Source organism: Geotrypetes seraphini, chromosome 10 (assembly GCF_902459505.1).
Source record: "Geotrypetes seraphini chromosome 10, aGeoSer1.1, whole genome shotgun sequence".
NCBI lineage: Eukaryota > Metazoa > Chordata > Amphibia > Gymnophiona > Dermophiidae > Geotrypetes > Geotrypetes seraphini.
Genome location: NC_047093.1, coordinates 98,127,069 through 98,140,663, shown reverse-complemented (window position 1 = coordinate 98,140,663; position 13,595 = coordinate 98,127,069). Strand labels below are relative to the sequence as shown.

At 46.0% G+C, this 13,595-nt stretch overlaps 1 protein-coding gene across 1 annotated transcript in view; it reads right to left on the bottom strand.

Moving 5' to 3' along the window:
• The window catches only part of EDF1 (endothelial differentiation related factor 1), an 88,546-nt gene extending 85,177 nt beyond the window's left edge, over nucleotides 1–3,369 (bottom strand). The window contains exon 1 of the mRNA XM_033961300.1: nucleotides 3,173–3,369. Coding sequence (XP_033817191.1) covers nucleotides 3,173–3,250 — 78 coding nt within the window. The 5' untranslated portion in view covers nucleotides 3,251–3,369. The remainder of the gene's footprint in view (nucleotides 1–3,172) is intronic.
• Between the last annotated feature and the right edge of the window lie 10,226 nt (nucleotides 3,370–13,595).

The window sequence follows — 13,595 nt, the reverse complement described above, 5'->3', positions numbered from 1 at the left end:
GAAGCCGCCAATTCCTCCCTGCCCCTTATATGCTCCATCCAATCATCCCCCACTGCAACTCCAGGCAAGGAAGGGCCAGGCATGTTCAGCAATTGCACGCCGCTGGCCCATAAGCCTCCCCATCCCCAGACATCAATTCCGACGTCGGAGAGAGGCCCGGAACCTTCTCTCCAATGTCAGAATTGTCGGGGGGGGGGGAAGGCTTGTGGGCCGGCAGTATGCAATCACTGCACGCGCCTGGTCCTTCCTAGCATGGAGTTGCGGCGGCGGGGCATGATTGAATGGAGCGTGCCGGGTGGTGGTGGCGGATGCAGCGGCGGACCGTGTGTAGATTTAGCATGTCGGGTGGCAGGGAGAAATCGGCAGCAGCTTCAGCAGGAGGCAGGCAGGCTCTGGTATGGGTTGGCTTCAGGGGAAGGAGGAAGGGGGTGGAACAAAGGTTGGAATGCAGTGGGAGGGAGGGAATAGAAAGGGGCAATTGTTGGTCCCGAGTGTGTAAGTGAGAGGGAAAGAGATGGGAAATATGGGAAAAGGAAGAGGAAAATTGGGCAGAGAGAGAGGGATAAATGTTGATATGATGGTGGAGAGAGAACAGAGGGATAGACTGAAGGGGATGCAAGTGGGAGGAATGGAGGGCATAATGATGGAGGGAGAGAAGTAGCATGGTATTGGAGAGGGGTGATAGAAGGAAAAATGGGCATGGGGCTGGTGGGAAGTGGTGAAAAATGCTGCACATGATCTGGGAGATGAGAGAGGAAGAAAAGTTGGACTCTTGGAGGGACAAAGAAATGTTGGTTGGTGAATGGAATGAGGTCTGGAGGAGTGGAAGCATGCAGGAGGCAGAAAGAAAGAAATATTGGATGCACGGTCAGAAGGAAGTGCAACAAGAGACTCGTGAAATAACCAGACAACAAAGGTAGGAAAAGATTTTATTTTTAGTTATTTATCAAAATGTGTCAGTTTTGAGAATTTATATTTGCTGTGTATATTGTGAGTATATGAAAAATGAATGGAAAAAAATTGCATTACAATTAGTAAAGGTTGGTTGGATCTGGGGAAGAGCTTAGGTGGGTCTAGGGTGGAGTTTGGAAGGTCTGTGGTTGGGGGTACTCAGTTGATATTTGTTAGACTTCCCTACTGGCATGCCCTACTGGCATTTCAGGGCCTGTCTGGAGGGCCTCTGCGCATGCATTGATGTCGACGTAATGTTACGCATGCGCATGATATCATGATGACGTCCAAGTACTTCCGGGTGCCTCGAGCTGTGGCCACTACCTTTAGTATGTCCCGGTTCAAAAGTTTGAGAGACACTGTTTTAAAGTCATCTGCCTTGACCTCTTTGAAACCTCCCCCCCCCCCCAAATATAAATGATAATTAAGATTTTCTCTGTGTACAGAGTGATTTGTGTTTTTTTAAATTTTTGGTTACCATTATGTATTACGATTATATTGTGTGTATGTGAAAAATGGAAGGAAGTAATTAGTACTATTATTATGGGGTGGAGTCAGGGGAGGAGTTTGGGCAGGGGTACTCGGTTGGTATTTGTTAGGCTTAAGGGGTACTTGGCTTGAAAAGATTGAGAAACATTGGCATAGAGTGCTGGATCCAGGTGGCTGCAGCCCTCCTGGAAACAAAGACCCTGCTCTATCCTCCTTTGCTTCATCATGCTCCCACAGGTGAACTGTAGGTCATGGGGACAGGACAAAGAGCTAGACATATCAGATCATCATGACCCATAACAAAACCAGCAGAGGTTACTTTCTATGTGTCAAATTAGGTATAACTTGTACTGGAAACCTTGCATCATAAGGACAACCATAGCAAATTGTAACCAGTAAATTGTATATCATCATTAGCCCCTAGCATGTATCAACTTTAGGATAAAAACTTGTACAGAAATTATGTATGTTAAACCTGTAACCCGTTCTGAGCTCTGGGGACAATGGGCTAGAAAATTAAATAAATATTATTCTGGTCTTAAGGTGGTACTTTAAAGAGCCAGAGAATCCTGCTTTTACCTAGGCATATGGTTGCAAAATACAGCAAACTACTCCCTCATACCACATGATCTTGACTGTAAACACAGGCTTGATAAAGAGCTTCTACATAAGCCCTTTCAGTACAAAACTTTAATTTCTTAATCCTAGACCAGATTTCAGATCAGAGAATTTTGTAACCCTTAACTCTTGCCCTAATCTTAATTAGACTTGGATATCTACGTTATGCCTAGGAAAAAAAAAAAGCAGAAAAATTGCGACAGCGTCCCAGCTAATGTACCGTACGGTATTAACAGGTCGAAACTCCTGTCAGTCTCAACTCCTAGAGAGTCCTTTTAAGAGTTAACCTTTTTAAAACGCCCTAAAACAAAAACACTTTGAACACGAAAGTGATTAAATCTTGTAAATGTATGGTCCCTCCCTCGTGAAGCTTAAAAATATATAAAAAAACCAAAACATGCCGCCATTATACTAGGAATTTTTTAAATGTAGCCGTCAAGCGTAAACCTCGCTTCTAGATGAACGTTACTCCTATCTCAGACTCGCACTCCGCTCTCAGTTCCAAAAAACGTTAACTTATGTAGTCTGTTTCAGAGTGGTGTCATATCAAACTTCGACACCAAACAATTATAACTGCTATAATTCAGCAGAGGCTGAATTCAGCAGAGCTGGAGGACAAAGAGTAAAGTTCCGAAGTGGCACGTGAGCAAAGTTTCTAGCGCAGTTATTACACGGGGCAGGCGAAAGTGTCCAGAATGACAAGCCCTGTTGATTCCCCCCCCCCCCCCACACACCTTAGAATCACAGAAGGTGGGGGGGGGGGGGAGAGGGAACAGAAGGGAGAATCCAAAATAAACGTGCCAAGCTTTTTCGGGAACTGTCAAAAGCCGTAAGAAAACACTACGTGAACACGTTTACCTGCCAACTACGACCGCCCTACGTCTCCAGGAAGTTTTCAGACAAAAGTCACACAAGGCAGTAGTAACAGTTAGAAAGAATGAGTATTTGAAACTAAAAGAAACGTAACTGTCTTCCAAGAGGTTGGCGATCAGAGCACGTTAGGCCTAGATATCCCCGACCTCGGCCAGCGCGGCTCACGGTACTTAACACACAGTAGGGGGATAGCAGGTCTAAGGTTCCTCCGCTCAGGAGGTTTCTCGGTTCATTAATTCACCTGTTTGGACTTAGCCTGCGCTGCAGTGGGGCCCTTCTTCCTTAGCACGGTCACAGTATCCCAGTCGCTCTCTGCCATCCTGTCTCGGTTTCTGTTGAAGCGTCTCAACGATTCTTCTTCCGGCTCCCCTCCCCACGGACTGTGACACTCGATAGGTCGGCTAGAGGTGCAACGTCGTGGCCGATAGGCTGCACTGCTTCAGAGCCTGCATTTCTGATTAGCTAGCCCCGCCTCCCTTGGTGGCGAGTGTGCTTCGGCTATTGGGAGAAAACGTGCGACGAACCTTTGGGATTTTTTTTTTTTTTTTGAGTGGCTGAGGATGGCAATTGGGCAGACTCTCGCGTAAGGAATAAGGAATCGGAAATAAACCCGACTAGGAGAGGGATTTTTAGCCCAGAGATGCTATTTACCCAGCTCTAGGAATAGTAAATACAGATACGTTTTATTATTGGACGACTTAATACATATTCAGATCAGCAGTGGATGACAAGACAATAACTGTCTAGCTTATATCCAGAATATATAAGTGAAACATAAAAGTAGGGCTGTGTTTAAACATTTCAATAGCGATTAATCACATGACTAAATTGTATAACCCCACTTTATTCCCTGAACACTCAGTAGACCAATCCCGTTTGCCAGATCTCTTGTAGGAAGCTTTTGCAGGTTTACTCCTCTTTTACCTCTAGACTGCCCTCCAACTTCCAGTTGTTTTCCAAGTGAGGCAATAGGAGCTAGTCTTTTCTGCTCTTATTGATTCCCCCCCCCCCTCTAACTTCAGTACTTGTACTGCAGAAGATCCCCCTTGGGGGACAGTTCTTGCTGCTGGAAATCACAGATTTTTTTTTTAATGTAACTGTTTATTCAAGAGACAAAATACACCGTATAAAGCAGAAATAACATTTTCCAATACACAACAGGAACCACATAACCTACAAATAGAACCCTGAATACAAGTAGAGTTGGAAATCACAGATTTTAAGGACAAAGTCTGCTTCCAGGGGGGTGGCTGCTTTACAGTGCACACACCTGGACAGCCTGCATTCTCAGTTTTGGGACTCAGGGACCATTCCCTTGGGAGCATTGCTCACTCCAGGCTCGTTCGTTAATGGGTTTGAGTGCAGGCTGCATAGCTCCAAGATACGTTTATCCAGGATCGAGGCCGACTGCATTCCTCCACCCTAACATAGTAGATGATGGCAGACAAAGAACCGAATGGTCCATCCAGTCTACACAACCTGATTCAATTTAAATTTTTTCTTCTTAGCTATTTCTGGCCAAGAATCTAAAGCTCTACCCGGTACTGTGTTTGAGTTCCAACTGCCAAAATCTCCGTCAAAACCTATTCCAGCCCATCTACACCCTCCCAGCCACTGAAGCCCTCTCCAGCCCACCCTCCCCCAAACAGCCATATACAGACCGTGCAAGTCTGCCCAGTACTGGCCTTAGTTCAATATTTAATAATTTTCTGATTCTAGATCCTTTGTGTTCATCCCACACTTCTTTGAACTCAGTCACCGTTTTCTTCTCCACCACCTCTCTCGGGAGCACATTCCAGGCATCCACCACCCTCTCCATAAAGTAGAATTTCCTAACATTGCTCTTGAATCTACCACCCCTCAACCTCAAATTATATCCTCTGGTTTTACCATTTTCCTTTCTCTGGAAAAGATTTTGTTCTACGTTAATACCCTTCAAGTATTTGAATGTCTGAATCATATCCCCCCTGTTCCTCCTTTCCTCTAGGGTATACATATTCAGAGCTTCCAGTCTCTCATCATACGTCTTCTGGCGCAAGCCTCCTATCATTTTTGTTGCCTTCCTCTGGACCATTTCAAGTCTTCTTACGTCCTTCGCCAGATACGGTCTCCAAAACTGAACATAATACTCCAAGTGGGGCCTCACCAATGAACTATACAAGGGCATCAACACCTTCCTTCTACTGGCTATGCCTCTCTTTATACAGCCCAGCATCTTTCTGGCAGTTGCCAGGCATTAGACCATTTCTCTAACTTTTGCAGATCCTTTTTCATATTTTCCACTTCCTCTTCGGTAACTACTCTGTTACAAATCTTGGTATCATCCGCAAAAAGGCACACTTTTCCTTCTAACCCTTCAGCAATGTCACTCACAAACATATTGAACAGGATCGGCCCCAGCACTGAACCCTGAGGGACTCCACTACTCACCTTTCCTTCCTCTGAGTGACTTCCATTAACCACCACCCTCTGGTGTCTGTCCGACAACCAGTTTCTAACCCAGTTCACCACTTTGGGTCCTAACTTCAGCCTTTCAAGTTTGTTCAACTCTCCCTCCTATAAGAAACCGTATCAAAGGCTTTGCTGAAATCTAAGTAAATTGCATCTAGCATAGGTCCTCGATTCAGCTCTCCAGTCACCCAATCAAAAAATTCAATCAGGTTCATTTGGCATGATTTACCTTTTGTAAAGCCATGTTGCCTCGGATCCTGTAACCCATTAGATTCAAGGAAATACACTATCCTTTCTTTCAGCAACACTTCCATTATTTTTCCAGCAACTGAAGTGAGGCTTACCAGCCTGTAGTTTCCCGCTTCATCTCTGTGACCATTTTTGTGAATAGGGCCCACATCCACTCTTCTCCAATCCCCAGGAACCACTCCTGTCACCAGAGATTTGTAGAACAAGTCTTTAATAGGACCCGACAGAACCTCTGGTCCCGTCTGGTCCCATCGCTTTGTCCACCTTCAGTTTTTCAAGTTGCTCAAACACTCCTCCATGAATGGTGCAGAATCTACTTCATTTTCTCATGTAACTTTGCCAGACAATCTCGGTCCTTCTCCAGGATTTTCTTCTGTGAACACAGAACAGAAGTATTTGTTTAGCACATTTGCTTTTTCCTCATCACTCTCCACATATCGGTTCCCAGCATCTTTTAGTTTAGCAATTCCATTTTTCATTTACCTCCTTTCACTAATATATCTGAAAAAAATTTTGTCTCACTTTTTTACATTTTTAGCCATTTGTTCTTCCGCCTGTGCTTTCGCCAGCCGTATCTCTCTCTTGGCTTCTTTCAGTTTCACCCTGTAGTCCTTTCTGCACTCCTCTTCTTGGGATATTTTATATTTCACGAACGCCATCTCTTTTGCCTTTATTTTCTCCGCCACTAGTTTGGAGAACCATATCGGCTTCCTTTTACTCTTGTTTATTTATTTTCTTCACATAAAGGTCCGTAACCATTATTATCGCTCCTTTCAGCTTAGACTACTTCTCTTATGTCCTCCCATCCTAACAGCTCTTTCTTCAGGTACTCTTCCTTTTCATTAAAGTCCGTACGTTTGAAATCTAGGACTTTAAGTATTGTGTGGCCGCTCTCCACTTTAGTCGTTATATCAAACCAAACCGTTTGATCGCTACTTCCCAGGTGAGCACCTACTTTAACATTAGAGATATTCTCTCCATTTGTGAGGACCAGATCCAATATCGATTTTCCCTTCATGGGTTCCGTCACCATTTGTCTGAGCAGAACCTCTTGAAAGGCATCCACAATCTCCCTACTTCTTTCCGATTCCACAGACAGAACATTCCAGTCTGCATCCGGCAGGTTGAAATCTTCCAACATCAGCACCTCCTCTTTCCTTCCAAACTTTTGGATATCCACAATCAGATCCTTATCAATTTGCTGCGATTGAGTCGGAGGTCTGTAGACAACACCCATGTAGATAGAAGTTCCATCTTCTCTTTTCAGAGCGATCCATATCACTTCTTCCTCACCCTGTCGCGTGTGCGGCTTCTGGGAGGGGTGGAGATCTCCGGTTGGTGCATTGGGCCCAATAGGCAGTCAGAAGAAACAGGCAGTCCAGGTTCCAGGCTTCTTGAGGCAGAAGATCTCCCTGTAAGCTTTTCAGCTCCTAGTACACAGTCTATGAGATTGTTTTGGGTGGTTTAGTATGTAGTCCTAGATTCCCCCACCTGAAAAACCCTAAAAACATAATTTTTTTAAACTTTAGTTTGTCATTCCCGGGCCATTTTGGGCACTAAAATCTAGTGCTGCCCGATTCACTTTGGTGAATCAATTCAAATTGATTTATTTCTTTAAAAAATCAGACTCATCAATTCAGTGAGTCCTGAATCTCCTCCGGATCTCCAAAGCAGCAGTGAATTGACTTCTTCTGGCCTGCCCACCGGAGCCTTCCCTCTGCCGCGTCACTGAGGGAAGCCCTGGTGAGCAGGCCACGAGCAGCCTGTTCACTGCTGCTGCTTTAGGAAGCCCAAGATTGAGGACTCATGGGGGGGGGGGGTATCGATTGGTAAGTGCTGCACAGGGGGATGGGAGGGAAGAATGGAATTCCCTTTTCCGGCACAGAATCTCACCACGCTGGCCTGTCAACATCGAATCTGCTGTGTCGCAGTATTGGCAGCAATTCCCACATGTTGCCTGCTGCTGACACGGAAGTCTCGCCATAGCAGATGGGAGACTTCCGAGTTAGTGGCAGGCAGCATGTGAGAGTCACTGCTGATTCCACAACCTGAATAAGCAAACTTTGAAATACTGTGAAAGATAGGAAAAAAGTTAGCGGCATAGGGGGAGGGGAGGGGAGGGGTGAGGAAGTAATGATGGTGGTACAGGGGGAGGAAAGGGAGACATGCATGGTGAGGGGAGAGGATGAAATTGCACATAATAGAAGGGAGGAAGGGAGAGATGGTGCATAGAGGGGGATAGAGATTTGACATAGGGCACAAGGAAGGGAGAAAGAGAGGTGTTGGGGTAGATGACAGGGAGAGAGAGATACACAGAAGGTAGAAGGGGAGAAAGGAGGGAGATGTTGGATACAGAAGCAGAATGGAGTGATGAGGTAGATAAGAGGGAGAGAGCAATACACAGAAGGTGGAAGGGGAGAAAGGAAGGAGATGTTGGATACAGGAGCAGAATAGAGAGATGGGGGTAGATGAGAGGGAGAGAGCAATACACAGAAGGTGGAAGGGGAGAAAGGAGGGAGATGTTGGATACAGGAGCAGAATGTAGTGATGGGGTAGATGCCTGGCAATGGAAGTGAGGGAAAAGAGTAGGAGAAATGCTGGACCATGGGGGAGAGTGCAGCAGGGAAGAGATAGGGAGATGTGAGGCTAGGAGGGTGGGGAGTAGATGCTAGGCTATAAGAGTGGAGGAAGGAAGATGCTGAGAATGGTAGATCCCTGAGGGGGAGGAGAGGGTGGCAAGGAAATGGATAAGAGGATAGATATAACAGAGGGTAGAAATATGATAATGGAGGTGCATTAAAGATGAAAGGGAATGGAGGGCTGAGGAACGAATGAGATGGGGAATGGGAGAGAAGATGAAAATTTGCTAGGTAGATGAAAAGAGGAGAAGGGTAAGAAAGAGGCAGAAAAGAGCTTAAAAGGAATGATCAATATGTCTGAGGCAGGTGTAGTGAGGGAATAGACAGGAGAGAGAAGAAAAGACAAATGGATAGCAGCCACTTGAAGGAGAATTAGCAGATGACAGGAAAGCAGAAAAAATAAACTGGAACCATTATGTTGGAAAAATAAAACATCCAGACAGCAAAGGGAGAAGAAAAAAATATATGTTTTTAACCGTTTAAATGGAATATGGATAATAATTAGCAAAAACATTGTTCAAATTTTGCATAATTTGCTAATTTTGTGTGTAGATTTTTAATTTTTTGCAGAATTTTGAATTTTTTTTCCACAGAATTCTGCCAGGAATAAACAAGGAGGTAGAAAGGGGTGAGAGAGAAATTTTGCATATGGTAGAGGGGAGGGAGACACACATGGATAAGAGAGAGAAAAATGTTGGACATAAGGTGAAGGGCAGGGAGAGATGGTGTATGGGAAGAGAGAAAGAAATGTTGCACATGATAATGGAAGGGAGAGATGCTGCAAGGAGAAGAATAGTTAAGTTTGACCCAGGGCAAAAGGCAGTGAGAGAGAGAGTTGGTAGACAGTGGGAAAGAAAAAGAAATGTTGAATATAGCAGCGGAAGGGAAGGTACAAAAATGGAATGGTGAGCACGGGGAAAGAAGAAAACGTCAAATGGGCAGGAGATCGTGCTGAGTGAGTTATCAGAAAACAAACAGAAACCAGAGCCTGGGACCAACATTATTTGAATAATAAGATGACCAGACACAAAAGGTAGAAAAAAAAAATTATATTTTCTATTTTGTGATTACAATGTCAGATTTGAAATGTGTACCCTGCCAGAGCTGGTGTTAGCAAGTGTGAGTTAGGACCTAAACATATGAAATTCTTTTTTGTTTTGTTTACGCCACAGCACCGGCATGGGGTTGGAGAGGACAAATGGGAGTGAGGTGGGTGAAGAGGCTACAAAAATAAACTCACCCGATTGGGCAGGAGTAATGAATCGAATCGAATTGAAAAATCAATTCAATAGGCCAAAATCAAATCAAAAAAATTTTCTCTGAAATCAGGAGTATGCTCTTCCACCCCAAAGAAGCAATTATGATGCCAGGTCATTGGCCGAGCCTCCATGCATTAGAGGGAAACTTTCAGTTTTCTTAGAGGAATGGGCAGACATCATTATAGATCGCTGGGTGCTGGACATTCTATGAGAGGGGTACAAATTCAAGTTTTATCATCCTCTCCCAGAGCTTTTCTGGACTCCCCAGTAAGGAAACAAGAAAAATAAGTAAAGGTCAGAGCAATAGTCCAGAGATTACTGGATATTATAGCCACAGAGCCTGTTCCAGAGTCTGACTTGGGCTCTGGCAGATACTCAGTATACTTCTTGTGCCAGAGACACTCCGAAGATTGGAGACCAATCCTGGATCTCAAAGCAGTCAATGCGGCCCTCAAAATTCCTCGATTCTGAATGGAAATGGTGAGGTCGGTGATTGCATTGGTCATGCCGGGGGAATTTCTGGCTCTCTGGATTTGACAAAAGCCTACCTTCATATTCCCATTTTTCCAGAGCACAGATGGTTCTTTAGGTTCCATGTCCTACAGCAGCACTTCCAATTCATGGCCTTGCTCTTTGGGCTGGCAACAGCACCTAAGACCTTCACCAAAGTAATGGTGCTTGTAGCAGCACACCTATGCAGGCTCGGTATCTGGGTCCATCCGTATCTCGATGATTGACTCATCAGAGCCCAGTCAGAATCTGAGGGATACTAGGCAGTTCACCAAGTCGTCCAGTTGCTGCAGAGGCTAGCATGGATGGTCAACTTTCGGGAAGAGTCACCTTGTTCTGACGCAAGACCTAGAATACCTGGGTGTCTGTTTTGCCACGGATGTGAACAAGGTGTTTCTCCCGGAGTCATGCAAGGAGAAACTCCTCCAGTTAATACACGCCTCAACAATCTGGCAATATTTGCAGTTTCTGGGGTCGATGGTCGTGCCTGGGCTTGGTGAACCACCAAGCGGCTCTGTGTCCACAAGGGAGCTCTGATCAGCCAGTTGTCGAGGTACGGATGCACGAGCACACTCAGATCGCAGATGGGAAGCCACCACCATCATGATCATGGAAAAAGATCTGGGTGCTGATGCCAAACTGAAAGGGAGCACCGCGAACTGGAAATGCCTCCAGAGAACATGAAACCTCAGGAACCTCTGATAATCTGGGAATATCGGGATGTGGAGATAAGCTTCCGTGAGATCCAAGGAAGACAAAAACTCTCCGGGTGCCACCACTGCTATGACAGAAAGCACCGTTTCCATCTGGAAACGCGGAACTCGCAAGAATGCGTTCACTGCTTTTAGGTCCAGATTGGTCTGCAATCGTCGGAGTCCTTCTTTGGCACGATAAGAATATAAGAACATAAGAATTGCCGCTGCTGGGTCAGACCAGTGCCCAGAAGTCCGCTCACGCTGCAGCCCTTAGGCCAAAGACCAGAGCCCTAACCGAGACAAGCCTTACCTGCGTATGTTCTTGTTCAGCAGGAACTTGTCTAACTTTGTCTTAAATCCCTGGAGGGTGTTTCCCCCTATAACAGCCTGGGTGCATTTCCAGATCACGCAGATCTGACCGAAATGCTCTTGAAGGCTTGGGAGGCCCCGGAGGGTCCCCTGAAGTGCTCTCTCTCTGGGTGAAGAAGAACTTCCTTATGTTTGTACGGAATCTATCCCCTTTTCACTTTAGAGAGTGCCCTCTCGCTCTCTCTACCTTGGAGAGGGTGAATAACCTGTCGTTATCTACTAAGTCTATTCCCTTCATTATCTTGAATGTTTTGATCATGTTCCCTCTTGTCTCCTCTTTTCAAGGGAGAAGAGGCCCAATTTCTCTAATCTCTCACTGTAAGGCAACTCCTCCAGCCCCTTAACCATTTTAGTCGCTCTTCTCTGGACCCTTTCGAGTAGTACTGTGTCCTTCTTCAGTACTGTGACCAGTGCTGGACGCAGTTTTCCAGGTGTGGGTGTACCATGGTCCGGTACATCAGCATGATAACCTTCTCTGATCTGTTCGTGATCCTCCTTAATCATTCCTAGCATTCTGTTTGCCCTTTTCACCGCCGCCGCTCTATGGCCGCCAGATCCAGTAACCGGCACACTGTAGCGCGCACCTTGCTGGCCCCGATTTCCTTCAGGAGAGGACAGGAAGAAGTCCAGAGGTGGCCGGAAGAACTGCAGTTGAAAAACGTCCCTGAGTACCTCTAGGAAGGAAGACCGAAAGCCGCCCCCCGATTCGGGGGAGGGAGGCCTCGCCAGAGACCTGGTGTCATAATTTTCTCTTGGAAGGAACAGAAGGTTGAGAGTTGGATGGCTGTTGGTGCACTGAACCTCCAAAGCAAGATCCGTAGGATGCTCCGAAACGCTGTCCCATTGCAAGGATCCGGCGTACTGTGAGGTTCTCTAGAAGGGTTGAAAATTTGGCAAACTATCAGGAAGCGCCTTAGGCTTACGGTCCTGCACACTTGCCGTCAGGTCATCCAAACCCTGGACAAACAAGAGCAAATCTTTAAAAAGGCAATTTGCTCAGCGTAGCCTTGGATGATGAATCACCTGACCATTGGCAAATCCATAACATTCTCCTAGCAGAAATTAAATAAGCTCCCAGCTTAGCAAAAACTTTTTCAAAATATCTGCAGAAACTAAATAAGCTCCAAGCTTAGCAAAATCTTTTTCAAAATATAGAGTGCATCTGTCAAATAATTCACTCCTGAAACCAGGAAGTCAGGATCCTGAATGACAACCTCTCAGGATCCTGTCGAAGTTTAGCATGAAATGCCCAGGCCACAAAGGAAGTGGCCGCTGCAGCTCGCACTCCCATCACAGCGGAATCAAAATTACACTTCATAACAAAATCTAGTCTTCGGTCCTGGACATCCTTCAGGACAACCCCTCCATCCGAGGGCAAAGAGGTATGTTAACTGACCTGAGCCACCACTGAATCCACCCTCGGCGGAACTAGGCGCTTGGAAAATTCTGATGCCATGATATACAATTTATCCATGACCCTAGAGCACTTCAGGGGACCCTCTGGGGCCTCCCAAGCCTTCAAGAGCATTTCGGTCAGATCCGCGTGATCTGGAAATGCAGCAGAAAGTAGGGGATTAGAACTCATGACGGAACACTCCACCTGAACCATTGAGTCTGAAATTTGAATTAAGTTTCAGTGTCCGCAGGGATTTAGAGATAAGATCAGGAAGGTGACTGGACTTAAAGATCCTCTCCTAGATCGCAGAAATCAGTGTTCTAGGAATCACTGAGATCCACTAGGCTAGCCACGTCAGTGGAGTCCGCCGAAGAGCCGTGCGACAGCAACGGCATAGAAATTGATGCAGGCAATAGCGGGAAGTTGCCGCTGGCTTTCAGGCAGACCAGCAAGGGAGCAGATTGACATACTCAAATCCAATGGCTAAACAGACTGTCGCACCGGAGTCAGAGAGGGAGACACAGGCATAGCCCGCTTTCTAATGAAATCCTGATACATCATATCCACAAATTCCGGCAGAAAATAGTCCCCAGCAGCCAAAGCCAATCGGCGGGACTCAGATTTGGAATGTTTTGAAGACTTATAAGACTTTTCCCCAGAACTGCGCTTGTGTTTTGCAAAAGAGCCCTCCTTGCCCAATTTTGGCATCCTGGACGCTGGAATCGCGTCTCCAACAGAATTGGATGAAAGCAGGGCCTCTCCGGAGGATAGTGCGGAATCCACGCACGGTTCACACTAGAGATCTGCACGGAAACGGGGATTGCGGGAATCCTGCGGAGTTCCCGCGGGAATCCCCCCTAACCCACGGGACTCCCATGGGGACCCCCCTCTGGCCCACGGGACTCCCACGGGAACCCCCCCTCTAGCCAACGGGACTCCCACGGGGATGGAAGGCTTTGGAAGCAGGGTTCGTCCATATAATATAATGGACATGTCAGCCTTAGTAAAAGAGGGGGTTTATAAGTTAATTACCTGAACAGAAAACAAAAAAAGGGTTCCACCAAAGAGATTCCACAAGGAAAACAGCAGCAGAAAC